This window comes from Toxotes jaculatrix, chromosome 14 (assembly GCF_017976425.1).
Source record: "Toxotes jaculatrix isolate fToxJac2 chromosome 14, fToxJac2.pri, whole genome shotgun sequence".
In the NCBI taxonomy this organism is placed as follows: domain Eukaryota; kingdom Metazoa; phylum Chordata; class Actinopteri; family Toxotidae; genus Toxotes; species Toxotes jaculatrix.
Genome location: NC_054407.1, coordinates 14102112 through 14119582, shown reverse-complemented (window position 1 = coordinate 14119582; position 17471 = coordinate 14102112). Strand labels below are relative to the sequence as shown.

At 39.1% G+C, this 17471-nt stretch overlaps 2 protein-coding genes and 4 non-coding genes across 6 annotated transcripts; 1 reads left to right on the top strand and 5 right to left on the bottom strand.

Annotated features, from left to right (window-relative positions):
• Positions 1 to 4298: 4298 nt before the first annotated feature.
• Positions 4299 to 4919, bottom strand: LOC121193622 (transmembrane protein 275). The gene has a single exon (XM_041056019.1). The coding sequence runs from the start codon at positions 4917 to 4919 to the stop codon at positions 4299 to 4301; it is 621 nt and encodes a 206-aa protein (XP_040911953.1).
• Positions 4920 to 7682: 2763 nt separating this feature from the next.
• Positions 7683 to 14591, bottom strand: kncn (kinocilin). The gene is made up of 5 exons (XM_041055917.1): positions 14444 to 14591; positions 12643 to 12711; positions 12370 to 12441; positions 9872 to 9965; positions 7683 to 7929 (listed from the first exon to the last, which is right to left on the bottom strand). The coding sequence occupies exons 1-5, from the start codon at positions 14589 to 14591 to the stop codon at positions 7854 to 7856; spliced, it is 459 nt and encodes a 152-aa protein (XP_040911851.1). The 3' UTR covers positions 7683 to 7853.
• A 1723-nt stretch (positions 14592 to 16314) lies between these two features.
• Positions 16315 to 16386, bottom strand: trnag-ucc. Its single transcript has one exon. It is a non-coding gene; the product is annotated as a tRNA-Gly (tRNA).
• A 190-nt stretch (positions 16387 to 16576) lies between these two features.
• Positions 16577 to 16650, bottom strand: trnai-aau. The gene has a single exon. It is a non-coding gene; the product is annotated as a tRNA-Ile (tRNA).
• Positions 16651 to 16851: 201 nt separating this feature from the next.
• On the top strand, positions 16852 to 16923 carry trnaw-cca. The gene has a single exon. It is a non-coding gene; the product is annotated as a tRNA-Trp (tRNA).
• A 289-nt stretch (positions 16924 to 17212) lies between these two features.
• trnap-agg lies at positions 17213 to 17284 on the bottom strand. The gene has a single exon. It is a non-coding gene; the product is annotated as a tRNA-Pro (tRNA).
• Between the last annotated feature and the right edge of the window lie 187 nt (positions 17285 to 17471).

Genomic DNA, 17471 nt, shown 5'->3' with positions numbered 1-17471 from the left:
CAGTATGGATGCAACATACAAATAGAGCTTTATGAAAGCGTGTCAGCATTTACTTCTGCTGGTTTACAGTGTGTCTCTGGCCCTTTAAATGATTTTTCTCTTTGATTTTCTGACAGAAATTCAAATATTGCTCTGTTCTTATTGTTTGCTAAACAACAAAAGCCAACATTTTGCAGTCACGGGGCATATTTGATCGCTGCAGTGATAAAAAGGAAAGCCGGGTCAAAGGATTAGACAGTGTGTCGGCCAAACAAGAATTGTAATTTAATTTTAGCAATAAGGAAGTCTGCATGCTTATACAGTGGCACTGTAAAAGAGCCATTTGGACATTGCATAAAAGGATTATAAAGGCAAATCTTTTTGTTTTTTACTTACAGTGCTTATAAAAATGGATTTTAAAAGTAGTCTGAGGTTCAAAGGGCAGAGGTTGATTTCCATTTCGTCCTTTTTTTTTTGTGACAAGTAAGCTAAACTGCAGCTTTAAACCATGACCCTTCTCCCTGACCTTTGCTCACCAAGAGCATAAACATGTAAATGTGCTCCTCAGGCTGCAGCTTACCTGCAAACCTGTTCACCTCCACAGGGCAGTAAATCTTCCAGTCTCCAGCTGGCTAAACATTTAATATGTTTTATGAGCCTCTTCAGTCAAGGCCAACAGGCAGAAGATGCAGGAAGTGGGCATGTTTGACAGTGGCCCCATGGGAAATGTTTTGTGTAATGCAACAGAAACCTGGAAGCAGTTGAAATTTGGAGAGGAGGGGTGGGTGAGTGGAAGAGGGGGTCAGTAGTTTTCATGTTTTCCCACAATATTAACTTTACTGGTGAAGGCTTAATCACAGAAAATCCCATTATTTTCTGTTGATATATGACAGCCTCCGTGTCTTGGCTGAGTTCCCTGCCTGGCTCATCCAGTAACGGTGACCATCCCCAACCCGCCATCTGCTGCTAGAAACTCTTACTGACAGTTTTTTTTTTTTCTCATCCTTACTGTAAACTTTCGTCAAAATCCACCAGGAACCCAATCAGACACAATCTTGTTGTGTTTTCATATTACAAAACTGAAGTAAACAGGATTTGTAAATAAATCAATACACCTAAAAACATACAATACATCTACAGCCTTTTATCTGTAGCATTTCATGTTTTCATATGGTCAACCAAGACTCAGTAGATGTAAAACTCACACTGATACTCAAGTGTTTTTCCTTTATCAAAAATTCAGCTCTGAAATTGAATGTCTGTAGTTCTTGGAGCCTCTCAAAAAAAAAAAAAAGGTCCTGAGTCAGTTTTGTCATCTGTGAGCTGCCTCAGAAAGTAGGACACCCCAGATCTGTGCCTTCATCATTTCATGAGCACAAGGGAGCTTTATCAGCATCGCGGATTTTGAAAACGATTCTCTCATAACATTGACGTAATTAGTGCTATCAGCTGACATTGCCAAGCACAACCAAGTGTCATATTTTCAAGCAGTGATAAGAAATCTTCAAGAAATATGATGTGGACAATCAACACTTTTATCTTGCAGACTTCACAAAGCAATGCTTTATGAAAACAGCAAACAAATTTTAATGATTCTTATTAACACCAATAATCTGTCATTGTGGTTTGCAATATCATCAGAATCATTTGAATATAATCTACTACACCGTTTGTTTTCTGACAGGCTAAACAATAGCCATCAGGAACTTGTTGTGATCTACTGACATCTGTTGGTTTGATGTAAAATGACATTTTACATAACTTTGCCTAAAGTCATACATGTGGATCTAGCGCCCTCCAGTGGCAACAGCTATAAACTCACACATAAGCACTGGTAGAAGAGCCAGATGGAGCTCATATTGAGTTCTTTACTCAAGGCCATCTTGATGTGATGGGACAACATTTTCTGTTCTTCACACCAGAAAATGTGTGAACTAGCCCACCTTACATTTTAACAGGAAAGTGGATGTATCCAGCGCTGAGACAATCAATCGACTATTCGATTAGTCAAATGACTTTTTCTTTTTCAGACAAAACAAGTAAACTGAACATCTCTGGGACTGTGTGGCATGTTTCACAATTTCACCATCTGACATTTAATAAACGAAAAAACCCAATTATGAATATAATAGCTGATTGTTTTGTTTGTTTTTCTGCCATCTTTCTGCCATCATGGGAACCATTCACTTTTTATGTGTTGTTGTTTTCCCTCAAACTGCTCTGAAATAATCTTTTTAGACTAATTTTTGGAATAAACTGATTTAAAGATAATCAAGCCCCAAAAAACGACTCTTATCCTACAAGATCACACTGAACTTGTCTGAAATGTTAGTACATAATAACTCCAGTTGGGCATTTGTATTCATTTCACTTCATGATGACACAAAACGCAATGTAGCAAGTACATGGTGTCAAGCCACACATACATAATGAGCAACCTCATGTTCTACTGAAAGAGTTTTTTTTTTTATTTATCTTTTGAGGGATTCACATTTGGATCAGTTACTTTCAAAATAAACAAAATTATAATCTTCACAAAAATATTTTATCATTTACATTTTACAGATTTTTGTATAAGTGCTACACAAATTAAAATACACAGATAACACCAATAGTTCACAACCAACAGGGTGTTTGCATTTCCATAATTCAGTTCTCTGAACATGCAGAATTAAGCTCAGCACTCTAATTTGGCTTGAGAAGCAGAGCTTAGACAGAGGAACTGGTCCTTTTGAAGAGCTGTGTCACAGATAATCAAGGATAATACAGTGTAAGGGAATGCTCTGGTCAGTGGCTGTATGTCTGCGGGAGCTCATGCTCCTGCTACATCATATAAGTTTCTGAGATGGAACATTTATAAGCCATTTGCATGCATTTGTTGTATCCACAAAAACAGAAACCTGTTGAGGCTTTCCTAACAATATGGAGTAGAAATCCAGAGCCAAACAAAGGCTTTCTGAAGAAAACTGCTGTTGTGCACTTTTATATAGCCCTCATTAGTTTGATCCTGATATTCTCAGTCTAAGGCAAATTTCCTTTCAAAGGAAATCAGGCTTTGAATGTCTTTTTTTTTTCACCAGTCAGGTTTTCTGACAAGAAGACATCACAGTGATGGGGAACAAATATTTTTTAGAACAATCTGAATATCTAAACTCTGTCTTGGCTTCCCCATATAGTGTATACTATGTCAAGTCGAGGTTAACTTCTGCTGAATATCAAGGTAATGTTTGTCATATCAGACATGAAAAAATGACAATTCACATGTTCACATTTGTGTGAACTGTGACAATACGCTGTTTTTGTGTCAGACCACACTGTGAATTCATCATCATGACACATTTTTATACCTTACAGTGAAGTAAGTCTCTATTCCACCTGGATTATGACCTCAACTGAATTACACTGTATAGGAACTGCTGAACAAACTCTGATGAATGCTACCTTAAACCTGCGATTTAAGTTGCAGCTACCTTCAATAACAAAGCGCATGTGAAATCAAAACTGTCAAGACTGCAGCGGGAAACAAAAATATTCACAGTGTTATGTTTGTGTGATGACAAAAGTTTGTCAAACTACAAGAATAATGCTCCCACAAGCCAACATTGTACATAGTTACATGTAAACTATACTGTAACACACTTTTCCATATGCACCATTGGTCATTAAAAATGCACTGGCTGTAGACAAGTAGTGTGTAATCACTGACTTAAAATGCCAAGAATTTAAGGTGAGACAATATTGCTTTGGGACCCCTGTGACCTATAATATTTCATGCCCCCAAAACAAGCTTAGCACTGAAAATGACAAATGCCAAATGTCACTACTCAGGAACCTGTACAGTTCAACTCTGGTTTTCACTATCGACCTTTCACATGTAATCTTTAAATGTTTCAGAACAAATCAACAATACATTTTTTCAGGAGAGCCCTCTCAAACCACTGCTGACAGCTGAGGTTTCCAATAGCCAGAGTAACAGTGACAGATAAATGCTTATGGTTTTAGTTTGATTTCTACAGGAAAACTGTTCATAATGCCCCACGTTAAAAAACAAAAGACCTGGAGGAAAACAGCACAAGAGAGGTAGGAATTTGAATTCCAAAACCTATTACCCACAAATACTTGGACGTTTCATTAATTTTGCATGCTAATTACCAGTTGGCTGCACAGCAAGAGAAATCAAAAGCATACTGTTGAGAACTTGTCACAATCAGAAATATGGCACTATGTAAACTAGAGGACACAATCACACTCAGCAAGCCCTCGACCCAGAAGGATATTTACACTGCTAGCACTCTGGCCTTGGAAGAGTTTCTGCTCTGCTAGGTGACCACTTCTTCACGTGGCAGGTAGAGCCTCACCTCCCCTCCTGCTGCTGTGGAGGCTGAGTAGGTTGCAGTAGCGGAAACTGAAGAAGGGCCGTTGGTCTCCATGGTGAGGAGCTTGCAGGAGCCCGGTAGGGCCGCGTCAGGAGCTTCCTTTTCAGGGCTGGATGCCCGGGATGATCCAGGGGAAGATGTGGGGCTGAGCTGCACAGCTGTAGTATCCTGCAGCGTGTGCTCACTGGTCTCAATTTCAAATGCTGCCCCACCAGTTAGCCCACCATGTCCCATCAATCCTGTGCCCCGCCCGCCCACCTTAGACCTCCGTGAACTGTGGGGAGGGGGAAGGCGACTGCACACACAACAGGCCCCGAAAAATGAAAAGGCCACCAGCAGTAGGATAGGTCCGATGATGATAGGGGGGTTGGCAGAAGGCACCAGTGTCCTGAAGGCGAATGCCCCCACCAGAGTGATGTTGAGTCCTGCCAGCATGATGCATAGTCCACAGGCACAGCAGAGTGCCGGAGAGGGCAGGCCATGAGGGCGAGACTTCCTCCTCTTCTTCTTCTGCTGCTCCTTTTTAGGTACAGGGGTGCCGGTGTTTCTGTCAGTGATGACCATGTCTTCACCTCTCTCTCGCTTCCTCAGTGTTATTATAGCTCCCGGTGTTTCAGTCCGAATTCTTCCCCATGGCAATGTTTAAATAAACTGTGTCCAATTCACAGCATGGAAACATCTTTGTCTGTAAATGACAACACATTACAGGTGTAAGATTTTTTATTTTTTTTTTAGATAAACACATTGATAACAAACTGTACCACTGATAAGTGCACTCATTACACTGCTCTTGCTCTGTGGACTAGTAACACTGGACGGCTATCACTGATGATCATTGTGGGCACAGTGGAGTGTCCTCCCTGAGTGAGTCTGTATAATCCGTCAATGAGCTCTGCACATTCATCACTCTGTCCTGCTACTCCTCTAAATTACAAATATCTGGAGTGGCTGTGGCCTGACATATAATGATAAATATCTGATAAACTACAGGTAGAAACCACTGGTCACCGTGTCAGTTAGACCTAGCATTTGAAGGACACTTATAATATACCTGTGTTCCATACTGGTGACACCTGAAGCCTTGCCACATGATCTTAAACCACTGCTGAATATTGAAATTGAAAAATAATCTTAGCTTCAATATCTATTTTACATTGATAAAGATATATAAAGATGAAATTAAACAATAGTAGTAGCACAGTTTAGAGGCACTGGTGGGATCATGGATCACTGTTTACACTGTAGCATAATAAAGAATTCACATTAACTAAGCCTCTGTATAAATGAGATCCATGCACCCTGTGACTCTTGCAGCACCATTTCTAAAAAGTCCTCTGCATGACTTATAATTTAACATGACTGATCAGAACTCCTATTTATTTTTCTCTTGATGTGTGAATTAAAATGTGTGCAGTGCCACTGCAGCTGCTTCATTCATGCCAGCTAGGCCACTAGGGAATAACATTTGATTATTTAGTTGCAATCAAATCAGTCCTTTCAGTACTGCATGCACCCATTCAAGATCATGCAGTGCCAATGAAGAGAGAGGATGAGGAGGAAAGATGATTTTTTTTTTCTGTAAATGCGTGTGTGTCAGTAAATCTATGATCTTGACCATATCAAGATCAGTACGTTTTAATGAACTGGGTTTTGCTCAAAACAGATTTAAATGCATGCTCACTGCACTAACATTGCATTCCTGTAAAATGAAAACGTAAAATCATCTTACCCTGTCGATTTACTGAAGGTCTTTCCATTGTTTAATCAGTAAATTTTCAACGCGATTCTCAGCCTAATTACTGGGTGTAATTGCTGAGAGGTTGAAGGACACATCAACACCAAACGGGGGGTTTTCATCCTGTTTTCGTAGCTTTACGGTCCTGGGGGCACAAGTCATGACAGTCATTCAATCAGTGGCCACAGAAACGCAAGGCAGTCAGACCCACTGAGGAATATAAAATCCGAGAGCGGAGAGAAGATCACTTAGGTGAGATGGCATTTCTTCTGAGTTCACACACGGACGCAACACCGCGCGCTGCTCCTGATATGGAGCGAGAGACGCACGTAGCACCTGACAGGTCATTCTGCAACGGAGATGAGGGGGGGGGGCGGAGCTAATGTATGCAAAACATCTCTCCGGCGGTCGGTGTGAAGTCGTCCTATTTCATTATTTCATACTGGATCAGCCGCGCAGATCCAGCCCTCCTATATGGACCTCTGGATGTGCTGTCTCCCCCTCATCCATCCTGTCTCCCCTTCACCCAACCCTCCTTTACCACTGTTCAACCTGGTGTGTGTGTGTGTGTGTGTGTGTGTGTGTGTGTGTGTGTGTGTGTGTGTGTGTGTGTGTAGAGGGTGATAAAGGTGAAAGCTGTTACTTTCATTTTACTTGTTGCTTACTTTTCAAGAACAACACGCAGAATTCGACTTTATTTCTTTTGAAAACCTCGATTTCCCCTTTGAAATATTTTTTTTTTAAATATATTTTATTTTTGATCACTGTCAGGCTACAGTTCCCTGATCAAGCCTTTGATGTATATTTGTGTGGCTGGACACCATAAGGGATGATTGGGGAGGTGTATTTTTGGTGATTTGGATGAATTGACCCTTTAAATGTTACTGGTTTCAAGGGGAGATGTGGCTACTCGCTTGAAAAAAACGTGAAATTGTTTATACCTTCTGGTTTTCATTTGGGCTTTTGCTTCGATGATTTTGTAAAACCATATATATTCACGTGGTTTCCATTGCCAATCACTTAAACCCATTCTGGATGATGTTCAATTAAACGTTCATTATGTGTCCCTCCACTGTTTAACTCCATGCAGATGCAGAGGGATTGTGGAGAGGCATTGTGATTTGAGGCCTGACAATCAAACTGCTGGTTGTCATCAAGGCACCGCAGACTCCTCGGGCTCCTGTTGCTGAGACCCATCAACACAGCCCGGCATTATTCAGCCTCACAGCACGTCACACTTTTTGTCAGAGCACCACGTCCTTCCCCATGCCACTTCTCATGCAGCAGCCATTCTGCCTGTGTTGTCCTGAATATCAATGTATTATGTTTCACTGCAGGGGTGCAGTCCACTGTGTGCATGCATGCTATTTGTGTGTCTGTACACATGCATTTGTTTTGCTCATGACAAATACAAGCCAGGGAACCTGGGCTAAATTGTGTACAAGCCCCATCATCACATAACAACTATAATAATTTCTTAATTTGTGGCTGAGAATATTGTGTGATGATGAGATGAGCTGAAGGCAAGTGGGACTACTGCACTTAATTTGCTTCACTCACTGTCAGGAAGAATGCATTTGCTTCACCAACAATCACAATTGAATCCTTGGATATGTTTATCAGACCACATAAGTACAATATCATGAGATGATCTCTACAAATAGGACAATTCACAGAACAATTCTACACAAAATAAAACCCACAATGAATCAGAATAAACCAAATGATAAAGATTAGTGGGTCAGTCAGATCATGTGATGACGTCAAGGCAGGTCTTGATCAGAAGGCGACTGCTTTAGCTTCCGTCTAGATAAGACGTCTGGCATGTCTGAAGACGTTCTGCAACAGACCAAAGTATGAATCACATAAGTAATACTGGATGTCCTCCTTCCATTTGAGACAGCCTATATTACTTTATTCCCTCAAGTCATCCAATGGTTGATACAGAGTGAAATTTCAATAACTCTGCATCAGGCATTTTACAAAACTATGAAATGACTGAACTCTATATATAAATAGCATATTAAAGCATTTTCTGGCTAATTTTGATAGTTTAACTTAGGACTATACTGTCTAAAGCCTGACCTGAACTGACCTATTAAACTATGAGGATTTTAAACTATGACGCATTAAATTTCAGTGGCTATTTTCAAGTACATTCAGGTTGAGCTGTTGTTTTATTCAAAAGCTAGAGAGCACTAGTAGAAACTGTCTAGAGCATTTATTTATTCCATGAATGTAATGATCTGGATGATTCCCCAAACTTTAAAATGTACTTTTCCAGCTTTCAAAACATCAAGCATTAAAAAAAGGCTTTCTTATAACAAGTGTCACTCAAGGATTTGTGAAAATGGTTAGTTGTGAAGTCCAATGTCTATACATATATCGTGTTTGGTGTCACACTCCACAACACGTGCCGCACATGGTTGATGAATGAACTAATCAGACATGAGTGAAATCTATCCGGAATCTGGGTTACCACAGCAACAGCATCCAAAGTTTGACTATTGTTTGGCTATGAAAAGGAGGTGATACCTTGTAAGGTTTGCTATTGAAAGTCCCTCTTTTCTCCTGCAAATGGCTTGTACAGGCAACAAAAAAGCACATGCTCTTATGTAAGGTGTTTTGTTGGCTATTCTACAATTTTGTTATGATTAAAAACTTAAATAAATAAAATATGAAAATAAATAAATAAAAATAAAAAGTTTACCAACAACCTGTCCTCAGATCAACTATAAACAAAAAAAGTGCTGCAGATACAAAAATGCTGAGGTGCGATTCACTTCCTCAAAGAGAATACTATTTTTTTTTTTCATTAAATGAACATCATGTCATTTATAATGAGCAATTAACTATTTTGTCCATGAATCAGCGTAACAGCTTAATCTTGTCAAATTATGTTTTTGGCACATCATCATATTCTAAGTCAGCAAATCACATTTTCTATCGTACTATGGCATAAAATACATTATTACTGGACATACCAATAAAGGAGCAACACAGAACAAGAATAATTTGAAACCAAATCATGTCAATCAGTCCACTTTAACGCCCGCCTTGCAGTGCCTGCCTCAAACCAAAAATTACCTTTGTGAGATGAAAGAAGATGCACATCTAAACAGTGCAGTATCGTCTGGATCTGTTTGTCAGTGACCTCCAAAAATGATTCATGCGACAGTTCTTTTTTTTTTCATGTGTCACTGCAGTGATTAAAGGTTGGTGAAGTTGAGGATACTGAAAAAGGAGCTACTTGGTTAAGGTCAGGGAAAGACAAGAAAACAGTGTTAACTGCTGGTAAGAAATGGAAGAGTGGTCTCCTGTCACATTATAGCATTACCAATGTTGATTTGATGACAGATTGCTTTATGGATCAAAGCTAAAGTTAATGTGTATTCTGCATAAGTTGGAAACTGATATTGTAAGTGAGAATTAGAGGTTTCCAAGAGGCAATATGTAAATTCTGAATACAACTGACTGACAAATATTATGTTTTCATCAACAAATCAACAAAACACTGACAGTTAAAGCACTTTGAGATTAGGGAAACATTGCGATCTTTAAGGTTAGCGCTTGGAACAAATGAGATGGCATGAATCTTGAAGGAACCAGTGCTGAAGTCAGCTGTATCACTGTCCACCACCCCATCCTTCTCATCCTAACCTTTTCTGTACTATATGAATGTCTCACCACTGCTGGCTGTAGTATGTAAATGACTAATCCACAGCTACATGGTTCGAATATGATTCGAAAGAGACAGACACTGTTGGCTTCAATCTCATACCCCTCATCTGGGTTGGTCTCAGCCATTGGTCCGCCCTCCACAAAGGTTCCCATACGACTCTTAGAACGTTCCAGATTTAGCTGACTCTGAGTTCCTGCAAGGCCACAAGAGAACAGATAAACACACAGCAGCAGGCAATATAACATGTTCATCTGTTGAAATCTGGATCATAATGTCAAGTAAAAAGGCACACACATACTTGGACTGCCCATTATCTAAAGCTGATTACAAGCTGTTTAAGTACATTGAAAGAAAGTTTTTGTTGAATTTACTCAATTTTAATGTTGAAAGTGGTTGCACGCGATACATTCATCTAAATCCAGACATGTTTTTTAAGTTGGCTGTACTAGTAATTTCAAATTAATTATATAAGCACTTTCGGCACTAAAATTCTGAGCATTTGTTATTTTTTTGTATTTCCTTAGTAATGCTAACTAAACCCATGTTTAATTTACTTAAATTCATTGTGTAATTCATATATTGTGGTTACATAATTTGATATTGTGCTTTAAAATAAATTGTTTTATTCTACATCATTTAAATAATCAATTCACAATTTTATTTCAAGCAATCAAAATGCATATGTACATGTGAGGGTGGCTGAGAAACCCGGTATACAACAATGAGTTGTAGCAGTCTGGAGCAATTTCCCAATTCCATTTTATCTGACAAAATTAGAGTCTTGTTCAAAAACTCCACAGTAAAAAATGCACATTGGTCCAACCAGAAAGATAAAAGTAAGCAAAAAGGGGGGAAAAAATTCTCAAGAGCACTTCTCAAGAAGAATCAAAATAATTAAATTGTTTTATGCTACTGTCACAGGGAGACCCTGTGCACTAAAGTGAGGCACATGTGCTACACATGTGCCTTACATGTGCTCTTTCTCAGGTAGATTTTATCAGAATGTTGATCCTGGTGTGCTGGTGGTGATGTGTGTGGTATGAACATTTGGAGGAGGGAGTGAAGGAGAGAAGTCACACTGTGATCGTGTATTTGATTTATTGAATTTAAATTTTGTTGACCTGTCTCCTTTGTTGCACTTCTTCCTCTGTCAGACCAGGAACAGCCAAACCTGAGCTGGAGCGGTCCATTTGGTTAAATAGGGGGGTTCACAGGGGAAGAAACCAACTGTGGTAGAGTGGGAAGGGTGTTTTGTCTTTTGTGGTGAAATGACCTGTATAAGTATCTTGTTTAAAAAGAAATATGTGTGTTAAGTAAGTTTAACTGAACTTCTATTTGATAATATGTTATTTAGTATGGGATTATTGTAAGTATTGTAAGTAACTTACTTTTATCTTTCTGGTTGGCCCAATGTGCATTTTTTTACTGTGGAGTTTTTGAACAAGACTCCATTTTATTTTGTCAAATAAAATGGAATTGGCAATTGCTCCACACTGCCACAACTCATTGTTGTTTACCGGGTTTCTCAGCCACCCCCACATCTACATATGCATTTTGATTGTTTTAAATAAAATTGTGAATTGAATTAAAATATTTTAAATTATGTAGAATAAAACAATTTAATTTAAAACACAATAACAAATTAGCAAACCACAATATATGAATTACATAATGAATTTAAGTAAATTAAACATGGGCTTAGTTAGAATTACTAAGGAAATCAGAGTAACAAATACTCAGAATTTTTGTGCTGAAACTGCTTACATAATTTAATTGAAATTACTCAAAAATATTAAGTACAGCCAACTTAAAAAAATATGTCTGGATTTAGATGAATGTATTGTGTGCAACCACTTTCGACATTAAAATTGAGTAAATTCAACGAAACATTTTTTTCAGTGTATATAAGTACCCATCCAGTGAATTCTAACAGAAATTTTTTGAGTTTCATTTACAGTTTTTAATTTGAATATACACATTATTTTTATGTTAGCCTACTTTTTTCTTTTCATTAGAACCCAAACATGTAGGTCATCCTTTGAAACCTCATTAATATATTCCTTATGGCTGGCTGCTCAGCACAAAAACAGCATCTCATGATTTGTAATTATAGTGCGTTGCTGTACGATGAAAATATACAGTACGGTAGTCCATGAATTTTGATGAGGATTCATACAAAATGTTTACAAGATGTCACAAGTAAAATTTCATTCAAATTCTCTCAGAACAGTTTATGTTCTCTCTCTTATATCTTTCCTTGATCTCACAGTATTTTCTATTTGGGTCAAGAAAAAGTGATTATGAAAGAAGAAAGCATTTTTTTTTTTTTTACTATTCAGCTGAGCCCCATGAGATTTTTAAGAGATGTCTGATGCTCTGCAATAACCACCTTGTCACAGCATCTTTCTCACTGGTGTTAGCTATTAGCTCTCCGGTGTACAGACAAGTGTCAGATTTGTTATCAACAAATATCAGACACAGGCACGATGGCTCGGTATCAACTAGCTGAACACTATCCCTTTGAATGTTATGTGATCGCAGTATAGATTAGTGGCTTTTTGGTTTCAGGAAAGGCTGGCTCAGATGCTCATTCTCACCTTCTCGTCTGAGCGTTTCTGTGGGTTGTTCAGGAGCAGGATTGGCGGCCGCGGGGTGAACTCTGAAGTTTCCTGAGAAGTTAAGAAATACTGTGAGCCGAAATGTTTCTTGTATAGAACAAATTGTTCCTTAAACAATGAAGTGAACAAAGTTAGGCTGACATCACAGCATGGCTCATGTGACGGAGCAACAAGATGTTGAAGTGCAACTCAATTTAAAAGTCTTTGAACTGAATTTTCAAAGAATGACTAAAAAAATATCAGACAACCCACCAAAGGATGGCAGAATGTGGTTGATGTTCAGCCAGGCTTTTATGAAGGGGTAGATCGATATGAGCAGGCCTGGAAAGCAGAAGCCATGATTAATTTGATAAATTATACATTTATACTGGTCTTACTATAGTGCTGTCATCATTATTGGTGGGATAAATGCTCAGTAACAGACTGATTGCAGTATTCATGTGAATACTTGTCACAATCTTTGGTTCCAATGAAATAATAATTACATTTATTTCTGGCGATGTGTGCTATAGTCAATGGAAAAGAAGCCAGGAGTGGAAGAAAATATTGTGAACTGCAGGCTCTGAGAAAAATCTCATTATTGAGGGATATCAAATGTCAGCATGATATATTAGCATGAATCTAATCACTTGCACATTCTAGTTTATAGCAATCTGCTAATTTCCAAGTGCTAAGTGCTTTCCAAGTGCTATTAATGCCTGTGAGCCACACCAGGAGGTGAAAAAACTCTTTTCCCTTTTTCATAGAAGTTCTCATACTTGTAGATGTCACGACCAACAATAAGATTGTGTGATGAGATATCTATTGCCAAACTGTAATTGCCTTGGCATAGCTTTCAGATTAGTTTTACTGTTTCAGATACAGCTTGTGATGTTTCTTCCCGTTCAACTCCAAGCATACAGTAATATCTGAACCGCAGGGCTTGTGTGCCTCTCAGTGGCACTCTGCTCCAATTCAGCACCGTTATTGATTTCCCTTATAAGCCAGAAGAGCTGGCATTAAAGCCTAGCAGGTCCTGAGGGTGGCTGTGATGCATGTCAGTGCCTAAAATGTCATGAAACTGCAGAAGGAGTGAAAAGAATCTGCCGAGAACACTCTGTTCATACTCATTAGTCAGCCTATGTGTTGGAGGAGGCATCATGGCACACAAGCCCCAAAACACATAATTAGATGCTACTTAGCTGCACAAGTGCTGCCAGAGTTAATGTCGCTGTCAAACTGCTGCACTCAGTTTTGATTTGCCAAATTCTTGTGCACATTAGAAAGTTTAATTAATTATTGAATGCTGGCCAAATCATCAGCGAGAATGTACATCACATTAGCCATAAGTGTTGATGTTGTCTTCCAGAGATCAAAAGCCCTGTCCTTTACTCTTTCTCTCCAGGAAAGCAGTTAAGGCACTCCTTTATCTTGGCAGTGCAAGTCCTCCGGCTATCAGCTGGCTCCAGTTACACTGTTGTATCAGATGATGACATGGTGTGTTTTTCAAGAATGGTGGATGGAAAATGTCACAGACCACAGATCTTTCTTTCTCTTTTCTTTTTTTTTTGTAGCAAACTATCCATCAGTTTGTCTGATGGACGAGTGTGTCCTCCACTGAAGGTTTTTATAACCCTTGAGTGAAATTGACACTATCTTCACTTCCTAATTGAGCATATATATATATGTGTGTGTGTGTGTGTGTGTGTGTATACACACACACACACACACACACACATATATACATATATATACACATATATATATACATATACATACATACATACATACATACACATACACATATACATATACATATATATATACACACACACCTAATTAATAATGCAGAATGTAGTTAAGTAGTCAGAACATTACAGTTAATCCGCTATCACACTGGCAAATCTTCTATCAATATTCAGTTAAAGTTACTTGTGAAAAAAATGGGATCAGAGGATAAAAGCAAAAAGCAGTCAAGACAGCCAGTAACTTTAACGATTTAATACCTTTCCCAAAACTGGGTCAGTGGTTCCCCAAAAAAAAGAGAGTTTCACACACACACACACACACTCACCGAGGCCTCCTGCTCCCAGGAAGATACCTCCTACAGCATCAGCGTCACACTCCCTGGATACCCCAATGATAATGCAGCCCGCCACGATGCTGAGCAGGGCCGAGCCCACCCGTAGCCCATGGTACTCCCCGATGCTGACGGGGTTCATTCAGTAGGTGGAGAAGCCCCACCTGCCCCACACACACTCACACACAGTGACCAGTTCTGACACTGAACTCTGCTTCGACTTGCACCCTCACCACCACTGGCAACGTTACTGTCATCTGCATGAGTCTCGCCCCTCCCTTGTTTCACCGTGTCTCTGACACAGAAACACTTTCTCTGGCTAAGCCTCCATCTCTATTCTCTGCTCAAGACGTCTCATGCATCTTTAAAGATGGAGCTCTGGTTTCCATTGCCACCGAAAATTAGAAAGCTTGGAGCACTGACTCTTATGACAGCGATACGCATTCTACAAATCTGATCACAGCCCTCTTCCTACCAGCACTGGCATCCAGTATCAGTGAATGCCTAGAGTCTAATTTAAAAAAAAAAAAACTGAACACAACAAACAGCTGTGCTGCTGTCTCAGGACACATGCAGTGCGTCAGGGAGTTAAAAGAAAGACACAGTAGTATGACTACAAGGGCAAAGCAGCAGAGAAAGAAAAAGGAGAAGGGGGAGGGCAGAAATGGGGTGATAGTTAGAAACAGAGTTAGAGTATGTGCTACTTGCGTGATTTGCCTGCGAGCTTGAAGGGAATGTATAATGAAAGGTTCTGAGAGTCCTCTACGGTGGGGGCCCGAGGCCATCCACAAAGGCCTGCAGTTGCCATAGGAATAGCATATCCATGGCAACAGAGGGAAAAAAGGGTAAGCAGGATTAACACCGGTGAATAGGATAACAAATGAACTTACTGGGTAGAGAAGAAACAGTGACATATTTCCTGTTCAACAAGTAAACCCCTTTCATGTTTCTCTGGAGCCACATCTATTGTTAATCAGGGCTGGTAATATGGAGTCTGTCTGTGTGTGTCATAAATGCAGTCCATTCCCCTTGAGTTATGATAGTTATGGTAGTTTTTGTGGCTTGTGACTCTTGAACACAAAAGTGTATCACACAAAGTGTGTTCTTTGATGCTTCAGAAAAAGGTATGGTCTTTCTGACAAGTCAGTTGATGGGATAAAACCTGAACTGCACATCCAGTACTCTACAGTGGTCCTGCTTTTTATTACGTTCTTATATGTTCTCTGCTGTCTATGAGAAAGTCGAGCACAACTCCCCTAAGGCATTTAGACAACTATATTATCTTGAAGGAAAAGTGGTGTTATGAGAAATTCTGGGAAACTAAAAAGAAATATGTGGCCTTGTACTCTGGGAGGGAACACAGCAATATGAAATGGGCATTTAGTTATTACAGGTCTTGCTGTCTTGTACTGAAGTTACATTCTATCGCCAGCGTTCACACAATGAACACAATAAATGGCTCATTACCCTCAATCACCACAGAAATTAGAAATAATAACAAACATTCATTTTTGAAAATTAAGGCAGATAATGCAGTAACAACCATCTAACGGTGCAAAAATTGCAATATTAGCAGGTACTTGTTATTTTTATGTTTTTGAAAAAATAATTGTAATTATAGGCATTTTACTTTCCAAATTAGCATTGCACTATTTCCTAGTGCATTAAAATGTATGTACACAGGATGTGATTAACTATACAAACCCATGAGCAGGTTTAATGGTGCCCCTTTTGGTAAGACCACCTTTTACAATGCAACTCCTTTAAAGTTACAAGACATTATTATTAACAGCAAAAGTACTGCATACACAGCGTTAGCGTAAAATTGCACAAGAAATAAGAGAGAAGAGGGAAAAAAAATCAGATGCGTTGGCCGGGAATCGAACCCGGGTCAACTGCTTGGAAGGCAGCTATGCTAACCACTATACCACCAACGCCATGCGAAAGCAACGGGGGGAAGGCCCGTAGTTCACAATCACTACTTTTCAGTATAATACAAATATACCTTAAATAGCAGGTTCTTGTTGTGAAAAAACCCATACATAGATGAATGTGAGAAATGCATATGACCTGATACAAACCATTTCAGATCATATGACTTTGGAGAATTAGTCCACATAAAAGAAGTGGCCCGTACGGGGATCGAACCCGCGACCTTGGCGTTATTAGCACCACGCTCTAACCAACTGAGCTAACCGGCCATACATATTGAAGTCACAATTATTACATATATCCCCTTACTCCATATGTCACAAACTGTATTGTTACAACACAACAAATGCACAATAAGTATTGGTTTCTGTAGTTCCTGGCATCCTTATGTCCAATAGATAAACAAATAAAAAGAAACCATGATGGCCGTTGCCAGGTTTTTCTACCCCATTATTCAACCGTATATCTCAGACCTCGTGGCGCAACGGTAGCGCGTCTGACTCCAGATCAGAAGGTTGCGTGTTCAAATCACGTCGGGGTCAAATTTTTTTTTTTTTTTCATTGATTTTACACTGCCTTCATAAAGTGTATCATTTTGGACATGCATTTCTTCTACGATATAATCTTGTTAAATAATTTCAATTACTTTTCAACAATTGTGGTGAACCATTTTATCGTTCATACCTTTTGTTAAAGACAGGCAGTCATTTCAAAGATTCACATGAAAATTAACATTTTTTGCGAGGTTTAATGAGGTTTTTCTGTTCTGCATTGACTCATGAGTCTAAACACTCAAGGATAGACACAGGAAAGTGAGAAACAAAAAACTAAGGGCTCGTCCGGGATTTGAACCCGGGACCTCTCGCACCCTAAGCGAGAATCATACCCCTAGACCAACGAGCCAGCTGGAAAACATCATCACTGAGAGTCTTCAGAAAATTCCCAAATGCTAATAAGTTCAGCTTTTATGTAAAATGTTTTATGGTGAGGTTCTTAAACAAACAAATAAACAAACAAACAAACACAGAACTCAAATCACTGTCTCCAAGAACCTCCAGTAATTGCTACCTAAACCTTGTTAGTGTTTCCA